This window comes from Rhipicephalus sanguineus, chromosome 5 (genome assembly GCF_013339695.2).
Source record: "Rhipicephalus sanguineus isolate Rsan-2018 chromosome 5, BIME_Rsan_1.4, whole genome shotgun sequence".
Taxonomy (NCBI): Eukaryota; Metazoa; Arthropoda; class Arachnida; order Ixodida; family Ixodidae; genus Rhipicephalus; species Rhipicephalus sanguineus.
In genome coordinates, this window is record NC_051180.1 from 31,136,039 (window position 1) to 31,149,814 (window position 13,776).

The 13,776-nt window shown below is 44.4% G+C and overlaps 1 protein-coding gene across 1 annotated transcript; it reads right to left on the bottom strand.

Annotated features, from left to right (window-relative positions):
* Positions 1–6,821: 6,821 nt before the first annotated feature.
* Positions 6,822–8,069, bottom strand: LOC119394601 (acetylcholinesterase). Its single transcript, XM_037661920.1, has one exon. The coding sequence runs from the start codon at positions 8,067–8,069 to the stop codon at positions 6,822–6,824; it is 1,248 nt and encodes a 415-aa protein (XP_037517848.1).
* Between the last annotated feature and the right edge of the window lie 5,707 nt (positions 8,070–13,776).

The following is a 13,776-nucleotide window of genomic DNA, read 5'->3' on the forward strand; positions in this document are numbered from 1 at the left end:
GTGAAACACCAATTATGATAATTGAGCTGCCAGTAAATGAAAATGTGAATCCAGGCAAAAAAAAAGTGAGCAGAACGTACCTAATTTCACTGCTCGTTTCTCCTAAGCACAAACAAATTTTTTTGCAAGGAAATGGGCTTTTACTGACAGCAACTAAATTTTCAGCCGATTGTAAGTTAATCAACACTGACTACGTAAATGTAAGATATTTTGTACTTAACTTCTTCACCAGCACGGCTGTGGCATTCGCGCTTGCAAAATATGCTGATGCTCTCCTATTTACGTATTTGTACAGCTGTGCTCTTTCTGACACGATTTGCGCATAACCTCTCTGGGTCGCCGGTTTGCCATTGCAAATCGACTGTCGTGAAAGACAACCCGGACGTTAGCGCATATAAAGTTTCATTCTGCACATTCTGCACTATGCATCTGCTATGCAGAACATGCATGGTCTTAAGCTTCCAAAATGATTCCTTATGCTTGCAGAATGTGGCGCACTTTTGGGTTCAACAGTGTACCTTACAGGGTGTGTCCGAAAAGTAATGTTTGTGAGTTGATTGAAAGGAAATTATGGATCAAATCAGTACAATAGATTATAAGGTTTTTAAATAGGCTCCTCCTGCGTCGACTCAACACTTCCAGCGAGATTTACAGGTATCAAAGGCGTCACGGTAGGCCTCCTCCTGAATGTCCTTTAGAGCTTTAGTGCAAGCCCCTTTGGCATTGTCAACTGTCCTGCGTTTCTGCCTTTTCATGGGATATTTGACACTTGGACGAACCATTATCGCCATAGGCCGCTTTTATGACAGGAAAAGTTTACACTGCGAACTTGCGGAGTTTCACACAAAAGTTGATGGCAATGCTTTCGCCTTTCTTCCAACGATTGCTACATTATACAAGACTTGCACGGCAAATGAAAATGAGTTTCACGGAAAAAGTCTGTCCTCACTCTTCAGATGGTCGCAGACTGCTGAGCGATCGGCGGTGCCTAAGCAAAAATCGCCTTTCATCAATCCCAACCAGCCCCGTCTCATTGCGACGTAGAATCACTTCGCAATATAATCAGTGACATTACTTTTCAGACAAATCCTATATGCATAGAAACGTCGCACTCTAAGGAAAAATACAAGGGCACATCAATAAGCGAACCTGCATTTTGAACGGGAGAGGGGGGGGGATGCTTACCTAGTTAAACATTTTAACCAAGAAAGTCATTTGATGATGAAGCGTATGTACTCATGAAGGGTGTACGGACCGATATTCGGTCTACAGGATCGGGTTGCAATTTGTGACTGCGATCGGGTTGCTATTTGTTTAAGTCAGTTGGTAAACAAATATTTTTCTGCCTCAAAGCTGGCACGTAAGCCATATTAGGTACAATCGTTATCGCGGGCTCACCTAATGTGACAAATGCACCTCTAAGCGGAGCGGAAAAAAACATGGAATTGAGGCCAACGGCGTTTTTCCCACATCAACAGTCATCCGGCAAAGGCATGCCGTGAAAAGAAGCAGCTGTGATGGTTTGATTCTAGAGGATGTGGTCTGGGAAGAGCCCTATTTCAGAACACGCTTGACATATGTGGCTAAGTGACATATATAAAAGAAGCGTTTGTTCAGTTAGGTAGATGAGGCATTTGCTCCATGCCTTATATACTGCGCCCCATCAACGATACATAAATATGACGTCGTGAATACGAAGTATTTTTCTAATTGAATTGAGGTGGTTCAGTAAAGGCGTGTGATTCTTGATGACGTCGCTTATACCGTCAAGGAAGTGTAAACAATCCGTCTATAACTTGAGGCCAAATCCTATAGTAGCAGTGTGTGATTCCTGTGGCAATCACGCACAGTCTTGTAAGTGAATCTGGAGATATCGATCGCTATGTTTGGACTGCTTCCAAATTAAGACAAAAAAAAAAGAACTTGATTACAAACTTCAGTACAGCCAGTCTCCCATACACACTCATTCGGCACACAAAAATATAGGCTCACCGCGAGGAAGCATAAAGTATATAAACCCTGAATGGACCACTCGTGTCATAAGCCCGACTGCCATACTTATAGCTACTGAACAGCAACCATTCATAAGAAGTACAGTGTAAGGAGTCAGAGAAATTTTCTCCAGAGTTCGCAGCCTGTGCCATAAAAATCGTTCACAATTCCGTAGTTGCCGGGTTGAAGCCACACAAAGCTAGGATTGTCCAGTGAAAACTGAGGCCAGTTCTCGAAGAAAGGCAGGTCGGGTGTCCTGTAAAGCAAACGGAGGCAGATGCAGAGCTGTAGAAAACGTTTAGCGCAAGTGTGAGCTACTTCTCATACGTTTACAGTAGCCGACTAAGCCGTGCTTTACTCAAGTCAAGTCAAGTCAAGTCAAGTCAAGTTTATTAAATAGTTCAGTTGAGTTACATGGTTAGCGTTTTACAGCAGGGGGTCCCAAAGTTTCAGAGAAACTGACAGGGGGACCTCCTATGGCTACATGGATGGGGTATATTACAAAAAATACAGCAATAACATACGGACATGTGAGTAATAATGAATAAGCTTGATTAACAATAAAAATACGATCAATACATAACATAATGGTAATACTCACTATTGAAAAATAACATGAAAATAATCAAAAGCAAGTGGTGAAACAGGAAAGACAAAAAACAATATTAATGAACAACTCTACGTGACAGATGCAACACGTTTCATTATCGGAGTTATCAGTTATACAAAGGCAAATTGAAGTAGTAAAATAGTCAAATGTTGAGAGCTATTAACAGTTAATTACACAATTCGGATGAGTTGATTAATTCTTGAACGAAATATTTCTTGCTGCGCGAGGTGAAAATATGAATGTTATGCGATGATTTCAATTCGAAAGGCAATGAATTCCAAATGGCTATGCTAGTAAATAAGGTTGAGAACTTGCCGTAATTTGTCCTTACGGCTGTCAAAAGAAGATTATTGCACTGGGAAAACCGGGCGATGTTGCTATTAGTTAAGTGACGATGATCAATACATGCGATAAAAAGTAAAGGTTCATTGACTTTATAGCACTGATATCAGGCTATCTTGCAACGTTTGCCATGACGCTGGAGATTAAACCTAAAACCAGCGCCACAAAGACAGTAGAACACTATCAAGCTCTGGCTGTGCCCAGCCTCTGAGGCCTCTTCACTTCAAACCAAGGACTCCTGGGAATCCGTCCTCAAGAGCTCAGGACATCTTCAACAACTCGAGGCCATCCGGGAGGCTCATATTGCGGTGGGTCAACGCCTGCCTCCTGGGCGTGAGCTCTCCAGGACCTCAATAAAGTTCTTTTCATGTCATATGATGTCAAGCATACGCAAACAAAGACAGTGTTCTGCTACGCAAAACCAACTCGCTGAAACGTTCCTGCTTTTGGGCATGTATTTCTATAAAGGGCAGAAGCGACCGTTACAGGGCATATTTCTACTCTACCGTATTGTCACGTGGTCGTGACGTCGACGAAGGCAGCAGTCAACACGTCTGAGATGAAACTCTTTATTTGGACGAACTTGTGGCCGAGAAACTGAAAGTCAAACTACAGCAATACACTGATAGCGGCGAACAGAGCGTCGACCGTCGATCAACTGACAAGCGGTGAAGCGCGTCGGCATTTTTCATGTGCCGTCGAATATTCCAGCGTTATCGCTGGTTGTCGCGCAAGTTCTAGAATAAGCTCGAGTGTTCGCGTCTTGCGCGCAATATCAACAAAACGATCTACAATAATCGCGAAGCATCTCGAACAATGAGGCGCGGTTTGCGCTGAACGTTGCTTACAGTCTTTGTGGGCGAAAAACGAATACAGCAAGAGTGATAATAAGAAACGCACGTGGCAGTATAGAGATATCCCAGTCCAGCCCGGTACTGGGTGTACTAGACTGGACCGGGAATATCTCTCTACAGTGCAAGCTATCTTTATAAGGTAGGGGTGACCATTTATACCCATAGGTCAGCAAAAAAATGTCGAGCTCACTCAATTTCACTCAAGGAGGAGGAGGCGGTGAAAAGAAAGGCTCACTCAAGAAATACATTTGGCGCTTAGGGCTCCCTCGGACGCTGACTTCCCAAAATTTTCCTCAACCACACTCACTAGGACTCAGACTCGCGAAATTTTTCCTCAACCAGACCCACTCGGACTCAGACTCACTAAAATTTTTCTCAACCGGACCCACTCGGACTCACGCTCGCAAAAATATTACTAAGCCGGGCTCACTCGGACTCCGGCTCACGGCCCTATCTGAGTCCGAGGGAGTCTGAGTGAGTCGACACATGAGTGCGTTAGCGTATAATTAGATTTTTAATGATGATTTCAATGTTCTTTAACGCCAGCATATCGCGTAATAGGTGCTCTACGTGACACCTTTTTACCTTGTACCTTCATATACGAGTTACCAGTGGTCGCAATGCAATAAGAATATTTTTAATGAAAAAAAATTCACAGTTTCGCCGCAACGGCGAAGCAATTAATGCGATAGCAACAAATTGGAATGTAACGCGAACAACGGAAAGCAGCTCGAAATTGCCAGCGCGTCGCTCGAGCCCAAAGGACGCACGAAAAGAACACGCGCAGGACGAGCGCGAACTATCATGGGTCACAGCTCGATACTTGAAGCGCACTGCTGAAACATAAAGCAGGACGCACGAGACGAACGAACAGGTATACACAGGACGAGCGCGAATTAAACGTCGCAGTTGTTACTTATTTCTGTTTGAACAGCGCGCTCCTTTCGCAAACGCGGCCGCTGCAGCGAGCGAGTGACCTTCGTACGCTCTGTAACTTCAGCTGGGAAAGCACAAGACATACAACCCCCCGCTATACCCCGCGTTCGCCCCCCTTCTTTCCTTGAGATAAGCGCACGAAGGCGACCACGCTCTGTAGGGCAAAGAGCATCGGCGTTCGCAGGAGCGGGGCGGCGACCTTTAAAGCCTAGCGCACTCCTCGCGCCATCTCGCTGGTAATGAAGAAACGCTTATAAGCGCCTGCCGTCTGTGAGTCCGGACAGCGGTAAAGGGTGTGTATATAACGCTCGCCGTTAGCTACGTGGACGCTCTGCGTTTCGTGGCGTAGTGGGTAGCGCCACGCGCTGCCGAGCGAGAGGTCCCTGGTTCGATTCCGCACTTCGGAAGCATTTTTCTGAATTACTTTTCTTTGGGGCTTTTGTATATATATATATATATATATATATATATATATATATATATATATATACATACTTATACATATACGGTGCACGACGGGGACGGAAAAAACCAGCCGAGACTGTCCATATAATTGCTATCGCAATAAAACGCGTCACACACGGCATGTTTTTATCACGAACTTCCCGTGAAAGAGTTTGTGGGGGAGATAAAGACACCTCTCCCCCTCTTCTGTAACTGACGCGTCTGATCAATAAATATTGAGATGGTGTGTGATTTCTAGCGCATTGAGTAGACGTGTGTCTAAACGTGAGCCGATATAAGGCTAACAGGGATGCTGAGGTTGAGTAAATTGAGATTTGACTTATTTTCTTTCTGTACAGATAGGACCACAGGTCGGCAAAAAAAAAAAAAAGGTGCAGCTCACTCAGACCCAATCAAAAATTTATTTTGAGCTTAAGGCTCACTATGGGACTCAGACTACCCAAAATGTTCAACATGACTCCCTCGGACTCGGACTCACGAAAGCTTTCCTCAACCGGACTCACTCGGACTCAAACTCGCCAAACTTTTTCTCAATTGGAGTCACCAGGATTGTAGCTCACCAATATATTACTCTCCCGGACTCGCTCAGACTCAAACTCACTGTTCGATCTGAGTCAAAATGAGTCCAAGACGACTCATGAGTGCGTTTGCCTACCTATGTCCGTAACACATAGAAGTGGCTGACGTCAAGATTATCAGCGAAGCTTATTAGATGCTATTGGCTGTACGTCACAGCTGTCTTACGTTGTCGCTGACTATAGGCAATGCTTAAGTGTAATTTTTCTCTTGTTAGTGACTGCAGGCGGTCGGGACCGTTATATGGCTGCTTACAGGTCTCGTCGAGTTAGCCTGGTATCGTACGTAGCTAAGGTGACGCATCTCAAACAATGCAGTATCTTTTTCGGTACATGTTGCTTGACTGTGTTTACACGTGCGCGCTGCAGACAATGCGGTGCAGAAAATGCCGGAATCGCGTGCAACGCGACGCGGGAGAAAAAGAAGATACAGACTGCGATAATATAGAATTCAAATAACTTTCTCAAATATGCGAAATTTTGCGCAGATTCTTCTAGTGCTGCGTCAGAGTAAGTAATGGCCTACATTTAGGAAACCTACATTGACTTTCACGGTAAATGTGCGGTCGACTGTTCCACTGTGCGTTACTGGATAACAGTCCTCGTGTTACCAAGTTTCCTCACTTGCAGGCTGTCAGCCGGCTTCCACATTTTTCTCTAATGCAATGAAAGCTGGAGGTGTGTAATTTCAAGCCCATGAAACGCAGCGCGATATATAAAGCTTCTGGCCTAGGTCTACATTTAAAGCCGAAAGTTCGTCTCCCGAATGCATGTTCGAGCCTTCGGTACAGGAAGAGGCAAGCGGCTAACAAAGGGAAAGAATATTGTACTCACCCGTTTCTAACAAAGTTTGCGAGGCTCCTCATCACGTCCAGGCTAAAATTTCTGTCTTCGTCGGTGTATTTGTCGACATCCAGGAAAGGGATTTCAAAATTGTACGGCACGTCGTCCATGTGCGTGACTCCGATCCATTCCGGAGTGGTAGCCATTTTGGATCGGTGTGCGAACACCTGCCCGTATACATTAGCGCTTACGTTTGAGTGACTTTCAGCGAATAACCTGCCTTCCGAAAAAGTCGCACGTTGCCTCCCTCACTGCCAACTTGTCCTCCGGTGGGGCACGTTCTATGTAGGCCACGCCCAGTGGAACGACCTTATCTTTCGTCCATGTATTGAGCAAGTTCTCGCACGCAATTCGCATGTAATCAGGGCTGACGTCTTTTATGTCTTGATCAAGTAGTCTGTAGTCGGTCTGGTAGATGAAAGGAAACGTTCCTTCGTTAGACACAACGCTCACAAGAGCACTGACAGGCGTGAAGGCTCCTGATGCACTTGCGACCGAGGTCAGAAATGGCAGATATTCGCTCTTGAAAGTTGGCATAAAAAACAAGAACTTGGGTAACATGACCGCCACTGTCCCTACGTCGAGTTGCCAGGCTTCTCTCTCCCGGAGACAGTCCAGGACGCGTTCAGTGTGGGTTGTGAGATCTTGGAAGGAATTTGCGCTGCCGACGATCCTAGCTACCGCGCTTCCTTTGACGATGCTTTCTGTCACAGAGTCGGACGTTGTATCGGTGAACAGTGTGCCGCTCATCAAGAAGACGCGCTTAAACAAGCCGCTACTGAGCGGCGACATCACGTGGGCGTGTGCCATCATGGAACCCGAGCTCACGCCGGACAGAGTGACGGTTTCGGGGTCTCCACCGAATACGGCGATGTTGCTGCGGACCCACTCGAGCACCAGTCGTTGGTCCCAGAGGGCAAGGTTGCCCGGCCCTTCAGTAGTGCCCGTGTCGAGGAAACCGTAGATGGATTGACGATAGTCGAAACTTACGACAATGAGGTCATTGAACGCCGACAGCACCGTAGCGTTGTACATGTCTTGGTACGCCGAACCGGCGATGTAGATGCCGCCAAACAGCCACACAAAAACGGGCCTCTTTCTACCGTCGGTGGTTGATGGAGTCCACACGTTTAGGTACAGGCAGTCTTCCGAAAGATCCACGGGTATGGGAAACACTGCTGGCATTTGTGGCTGGATGCAGGAGGTCTTCGGAAAGGTCGCGTCGTACACGCCGCTCCAGGGTGCCTTAGGTTCTGGTTTTCGAAACCTCAGATTGCCCACTGGCGGGTTTGCGTACGGTATTCCGATAAACATTTGAATGGGGTAGCCGAATATTGCAGTAGAGCGGCCCCCTATTTGCCCTTGAGGTATCGTGACAACCACATCATTCGATGCTGCGGTCCATATCACTTGGGCCACGAGTAAAACGGCAACCTCACTCCATATCTTCATTTCTCGGTGCACTCACTGTGAATAAGGAGAACCTTACGTAAGGTGGCAGTTACATTTCTGTACGTTACGAAAATTCTTCAGGTGACATGTGTGGCGATAATATAGAGCGTCCAACACTGGTCTGATAAACATTTTCTAAAGTATATCAGGAATTAATATGGTTAGGCGATGACGTACGATGTCTTTACAAGTAGGTTCTAGTTTGATATGTCTGAAATTATGTTTCTATACGAATGTGCACACTAGATTTCCAACAGGAAAGTGGAATATTTCTCTGCGATTGAGGCAAGAATCTTGCGCTAAGGTCTGAATTTAACAAATACTCAAGAAGCTTTGTATAATTACGAGTAAAAACAACATAACTGCTTCTAATAAAGTCTTTTAGTTTGTGTTGTCAACGTCGATTAAGTCCATTGTTCTCGCAACATTTTATTGGACGATGTAAAAAACAGAAAAACAGAGATGTAGAAAACAGAAACAGAAAACAGAAACTTTTTTAACTTTTTTTCCAGTTAAACATCATAAGCGCGCTTGCATAATGACCCTGAAATATTTGTAGAATATGAAGCGCTCGCATAAAGAAAGACCAGAACTTAGTTGCTCTGGCTAAATTACTCTCGTTCCATACCAAAATTTTTGTACTCTTCGAAAATGTTACCGTGCAGAACGTAGCAATAATAATACCTTGTCCGTTGAACGAGTTTGAAGAGGTCAGATTGTACGATTCATGGTCTCCTGCTGAGTGCCGATGCTGTGGGCATGCACGCAGACAAGCGAGTCGTAGGGAGTTTTGCTACGTCCGGTGAAGCAGATCTTGTTTTTAGCTGTTTTCATTGAATTTCCAGGCCTTGCTCGATCCGATGTCTCGAATGGCTGACATGGTCTTTTACTCACATTTCCACGGCGTAATAACGAACTTCGGAACTTACCAGTAAGTGTGGAATTAAGTATGCATGCGCAGAAGAAAGATAATGGGCATAATTTAGGCATCTTAATATCTTATAACAGTGTATATACAAACGAGGACGAAAAGAGCAAGGTTCATGCAAACTATGTATAAAATTTGCAGATATTGCAATTTACGACTGAACATTGAGAAAATAAAAAGACCCTCAGATATTGCGTACAAAATAAAAAAAACATTTCCGGGACATTTTATTATGCTCTACATATACTAGCCGGCTAAACTTTTGAAGCAAGATAGCCTGTAGAAAATCATCGTTCGCCGGCAATATGCTCCCAAAGCAACAAAACGAACTAAGCAACAAAACACAAAAATGCTTCGGAAACAGGTTGGGAAATTTTCGCGACGCGCACAACTTCCGTCGTTAAAAACAAAATCCAGCAGAAAGAATGAAAGACTTGCAGATACCGGAAGCCAAACCGCTGTTTGAAAACCTAAATCACCCACATAATAGCCCAAAATTACGTTGTTGCGAGTGTTCCACGTGTGAGTATAGAGTTTCTTTTTTGAAAGCTTCGACAGAAAATATTTTCATGTCTCTTCATGCTCATCTCGAAACGACGCACAAGCAAAATTCTGCGCCTGCCTAGCTTTCTAACCGTGACAACGCCAGAGTATCCGTAGAAACATATTGTGCTGTTCTAGTTTGCAAGATGAAATTGCAATCAATTGCGTTCAGGACAAATTATTATTGCCGACGGCCAACTAATGGTAAGGAACATTTTCGAAACATGAAGCATTGTGAAATCTGGCCCGTATTTTAAACCATCCTTAGGTACCTGAGTTTCCTTTATCAGACGACGGCTTATACTGGCTATGTTTGCAGCGTTATGAAGCATTCATTCTGACCTGATTGCGTGACCGCCCAACAGCACGAGTAGCTACGAGGGTTGTAATGGGTAATTTGCCGAACACCTCAATAAAATCGGGACTTGAACGAAACTACTGCGTTACAAGTTTAATGTGTACGCGTGTACACAGGGTGCTTCAAGAAATGTGTCCGAAAATCCTCTAAAATCAGGGAAATGCGATATTTGCTCGCTGCCTTTACAATTGCTACTTCTGTAGCGACAGGCATCTTAAGATGGTTAAAGGCATCATTTGGGACAGTAATTAGGAAAGTTATATTAATTAATTTTTAAATTAATGGAGTTAGGCGGTTATGTCAAATGGGAGAATTGAAGTTCTTTATGCGAAGAACCCATCGCAGCTTTGAGATAAAGAGAAAGCGATCTCTATTAATTATTGTAACGTAATGAAATTCAACCAATTTCAACGGCGAAACCGAAACCGAAGCACCGATGAGCGCAACAAGCAGACGACCAGAATGACGTCACTGTTCTAGACAACGAGTACAGAGGTGTAGTTCTTCAGCGTTCGTTAACGTATGTGCGCCATGCGTGCTATAATAGCAAGCGCAGCCCGCACACCAGCACAATGAAGTCGGTTGATGCTCCATGTAACGACGCTCGCTCATTCTGGACGTCTCAGAAGAATGTGGCGGTTGAGCGCTCCCGCGTTTCGGTTTCGGTTTCGCCGCTGCATTTGGTTCAATTTAATTACTTTGCAATTATTACAGAGGCCGCTTTTTTGAAACCTCAAAGCTGCAATGGGTTCTTCGCATGAAGGACTTGAATTCTCCCATTGACTTATCCACCTACCTCCACTAATTAAAAAGGTAATTAACCTAACTTTCATAATTAGTGTCCCAAATGATGTCTTTAGCCATCTTAAGATGCCTGCGGCAACAAAAGAAGTAAATGTGAAGGCATCAAACAAATATCGCATCTTCCTGATTTTTGAGCATTTTCGGACACATTTCTTGAAACACCCTGTATATTGCACCGGTCGTCGCTATCATCATTCGTTATTTATTGTCGCCTTTGTGTCTGTAGAGCAGATGGTTGGGGTTTCTGCGTTTAATGGGATAAGATGTGAAAAATATCAGAACATAGCTGCAGACATAGCATTCGACTACCGTGCAGGCGCAAGTATTCTGTCAGCCGGATGACGTCGAGGGCAAGCTGGTGTCCACCTCCGGCCACGACCACATGTTTGGCCGTCAAGAATAGCAGTACTTCAGGGCTCCTCCACGGCCGTAACCGAATGCTTAAGCGAGCCTCAGGGCTGGGCAAAGATACTTTGAAATTGTATCGTGATACGATACAAGATACTCAAGCAAGAAGTATTTGAGATACAGATACAAGATACTACAGCAATGATTGTATCCGATACGGCACTTTCGAACTGTATCTTAAGATATTTCGATGCATTCAAAAATTTGTTATTACAGATCTATACGGGGTGCCCGAGACATCTCTAGCCAGAGTTTAAAAATATGCCGACGCACTCCATGACGACGCGACCAAATGCATGTTGCTGACTATTGAATGGAGTAAGTCACAATAATTTTTGTGTCCGGCTTAATTGCCTAATTAGACATGTTTAATTAGCTAACCTTTGAAGCAACGAAGCTGGGCACAAAAATTCCAGTGAGAAAGTTATAGATCGGTTTGCCAAAAGCCTGATTAGATTGTTTCTAACTTTTTATCTATTACGTATTCGTGTTTTTCTGCTTGCTACAGATAACCGCGGAATAAAAAAAAAACATGGCTTAATCCTGCGTCATAGGAATCGGTATGTCACGAAAGTGAAACGTGCCTTCACAGAGGTAGTTGAGTGTTTACGGTGCATTGCTTCGCCTAAAGGGCGAAGCAATGAACGAGATAGCAACAAATTGGAATGTCACGCGAAGAGTGGCAAGCAGCTCGAAACTTGAAGCGTGTTACTCAAGGACAAAGGACGCGCGAAAAGAACATACACAGCACGATCGCGAACTAACAACTGTCACAGTTGTTTCTTCTTTGTCTTTGAGCAGTGCGCTCCTTTAGCAAACGCGGCCGCTGCAACGAGTGAAGTGACCTTCGTGCACTCTGTAACTTCAACGTAAGCTTGCGGTGAAAGCACAAGACGTACAAACCACCCCATCACGAGATAAGCGCGCGCGCACGGGCGACCACGCCATGTAGGGCAAAGTACAGGTGGGGCCCGCGCGCATCGCAGCGAGCGGGGCGACGACATTTAAAGAGCACCCTTCGTGCCGTTCGCGCCATATCGCTGGTGCTAACGAAAACAAGTGCCTCCGAGCTCCGCACAGCGCCAGCGGTAAATGGTGTATATAAATGGCTCGCCGTTAGTACACAGAAGAACTTAGGCTTCGTGGCCGAGTCGATTCGCGCTGCGGAGTGAGCGGTCGTAGGTTCGACTCCCGGCGACGGACCTTTGTTTTCTTTGTCATCTGTTAGTGTATATTTTTTATAACGTCATATCCGTGACGGAAATACGTCAGTGGAGCCGTGGTGGACCCCGACATAAAACACTTTCGTGTTAAAAGAATTTAGGGGAGCTTAAATAATCAACACTAAAAAATACTTAAGTAAGATAGAAAGGCTGTTCCGTACCATACAATCACAGTGAATAAGCACAGGAGAATGACACAGGCGTCACCATTATTAGGTATCACAATTCAGCATAAAATATCGTGACCTTAACTGTTAAGGTAAAACCTATGCAAAACAGCTTAAAATGGCTCGTTGGGACGCTTATGAGAAAAATGAAGGATTTGGTGTAACAATTGGATCTCGAATTCCTTTAGTAAAATATTTAAGATGCCTCTTAATAACTTTGATAATTATAAAGCAAAACTTAATTTCACTATGTTAAGAAGTAGTAAGCAGAATGTTTGCTACTGTAACCACCAGGCACGCCCAGATAATTATATATTTGTCCTCAAGATTGCCTTGACATAACGCAAAATACAAGTGAAATGTAAGTGTGTAAACAGTAGTAGAAATGACGCAAACTGTTAAAAGTAAGAATACAGCAGAGAGCTTATTTGGGCAGCACGTTAGAAAAGGCATATTGCAGTAACCAGACCGAAAGAAACAGTACACAGATCTAGGTAATCTATGGGACGCAAAATAAGGGCAGATAAGAAAACCCTTCTGCAAACAATCAAAATATGATTTAAAAAACTCTTCGGACAAAGATAACAAGAAGAAAAAGAACGGTACACCGAGATATGTTCTGTTAGGTAAATGCCTGCTCTATTAGAACTAGCATCGGTGCCCGCAGTGCTACAGTTGTTGGAATATTATTACAGCGAAAGCTGTTATGAGATCATTTCACCGGCCGTTTTTGGCGCCGTAGTTGTCCGCCGCCGCCGCCGGCGTCCGTAACCAGTATCGCTCGAAATAAGAAAAAAACGAAATAAGAAATAAATTCCAGGATGGAACGAGGTTCGAACCTGGGCCCTCTGCGTGGGAGCCCAGTATTCAACCTCTGAGCGTGCCGGTTTTTTTTTCTTTATTGCCTTGCATACCAAGACTATTTACATGCACCAGAGTGGATTTCACGAGTGGAACTATTGTTGCGCATGCCAAAGTTTTGATTGTAGTCAGCTCAGTGCTGACGGTTCATATTTTCACTTTGTAATTGTATAGCTCTACCCTTTTTTTCTGAGCCATGCCGGTGCTTGAAGCTGCTTTGCAAGAAGGTCCTATACAGGCTTCATGTCGGGAAGGAACCACATTAGCATATGCAATATAGCGTGGTGAAAGAGCAAAATATGCACCAAGTGTCGCACAACGCGAATTCTGTAACCAGGCGTCACACAATGCGAATTGCGCAACGAGTAGGTTGTTGAATGCTTCCAACCCATTACAAAGGACTCTGCCATAATTC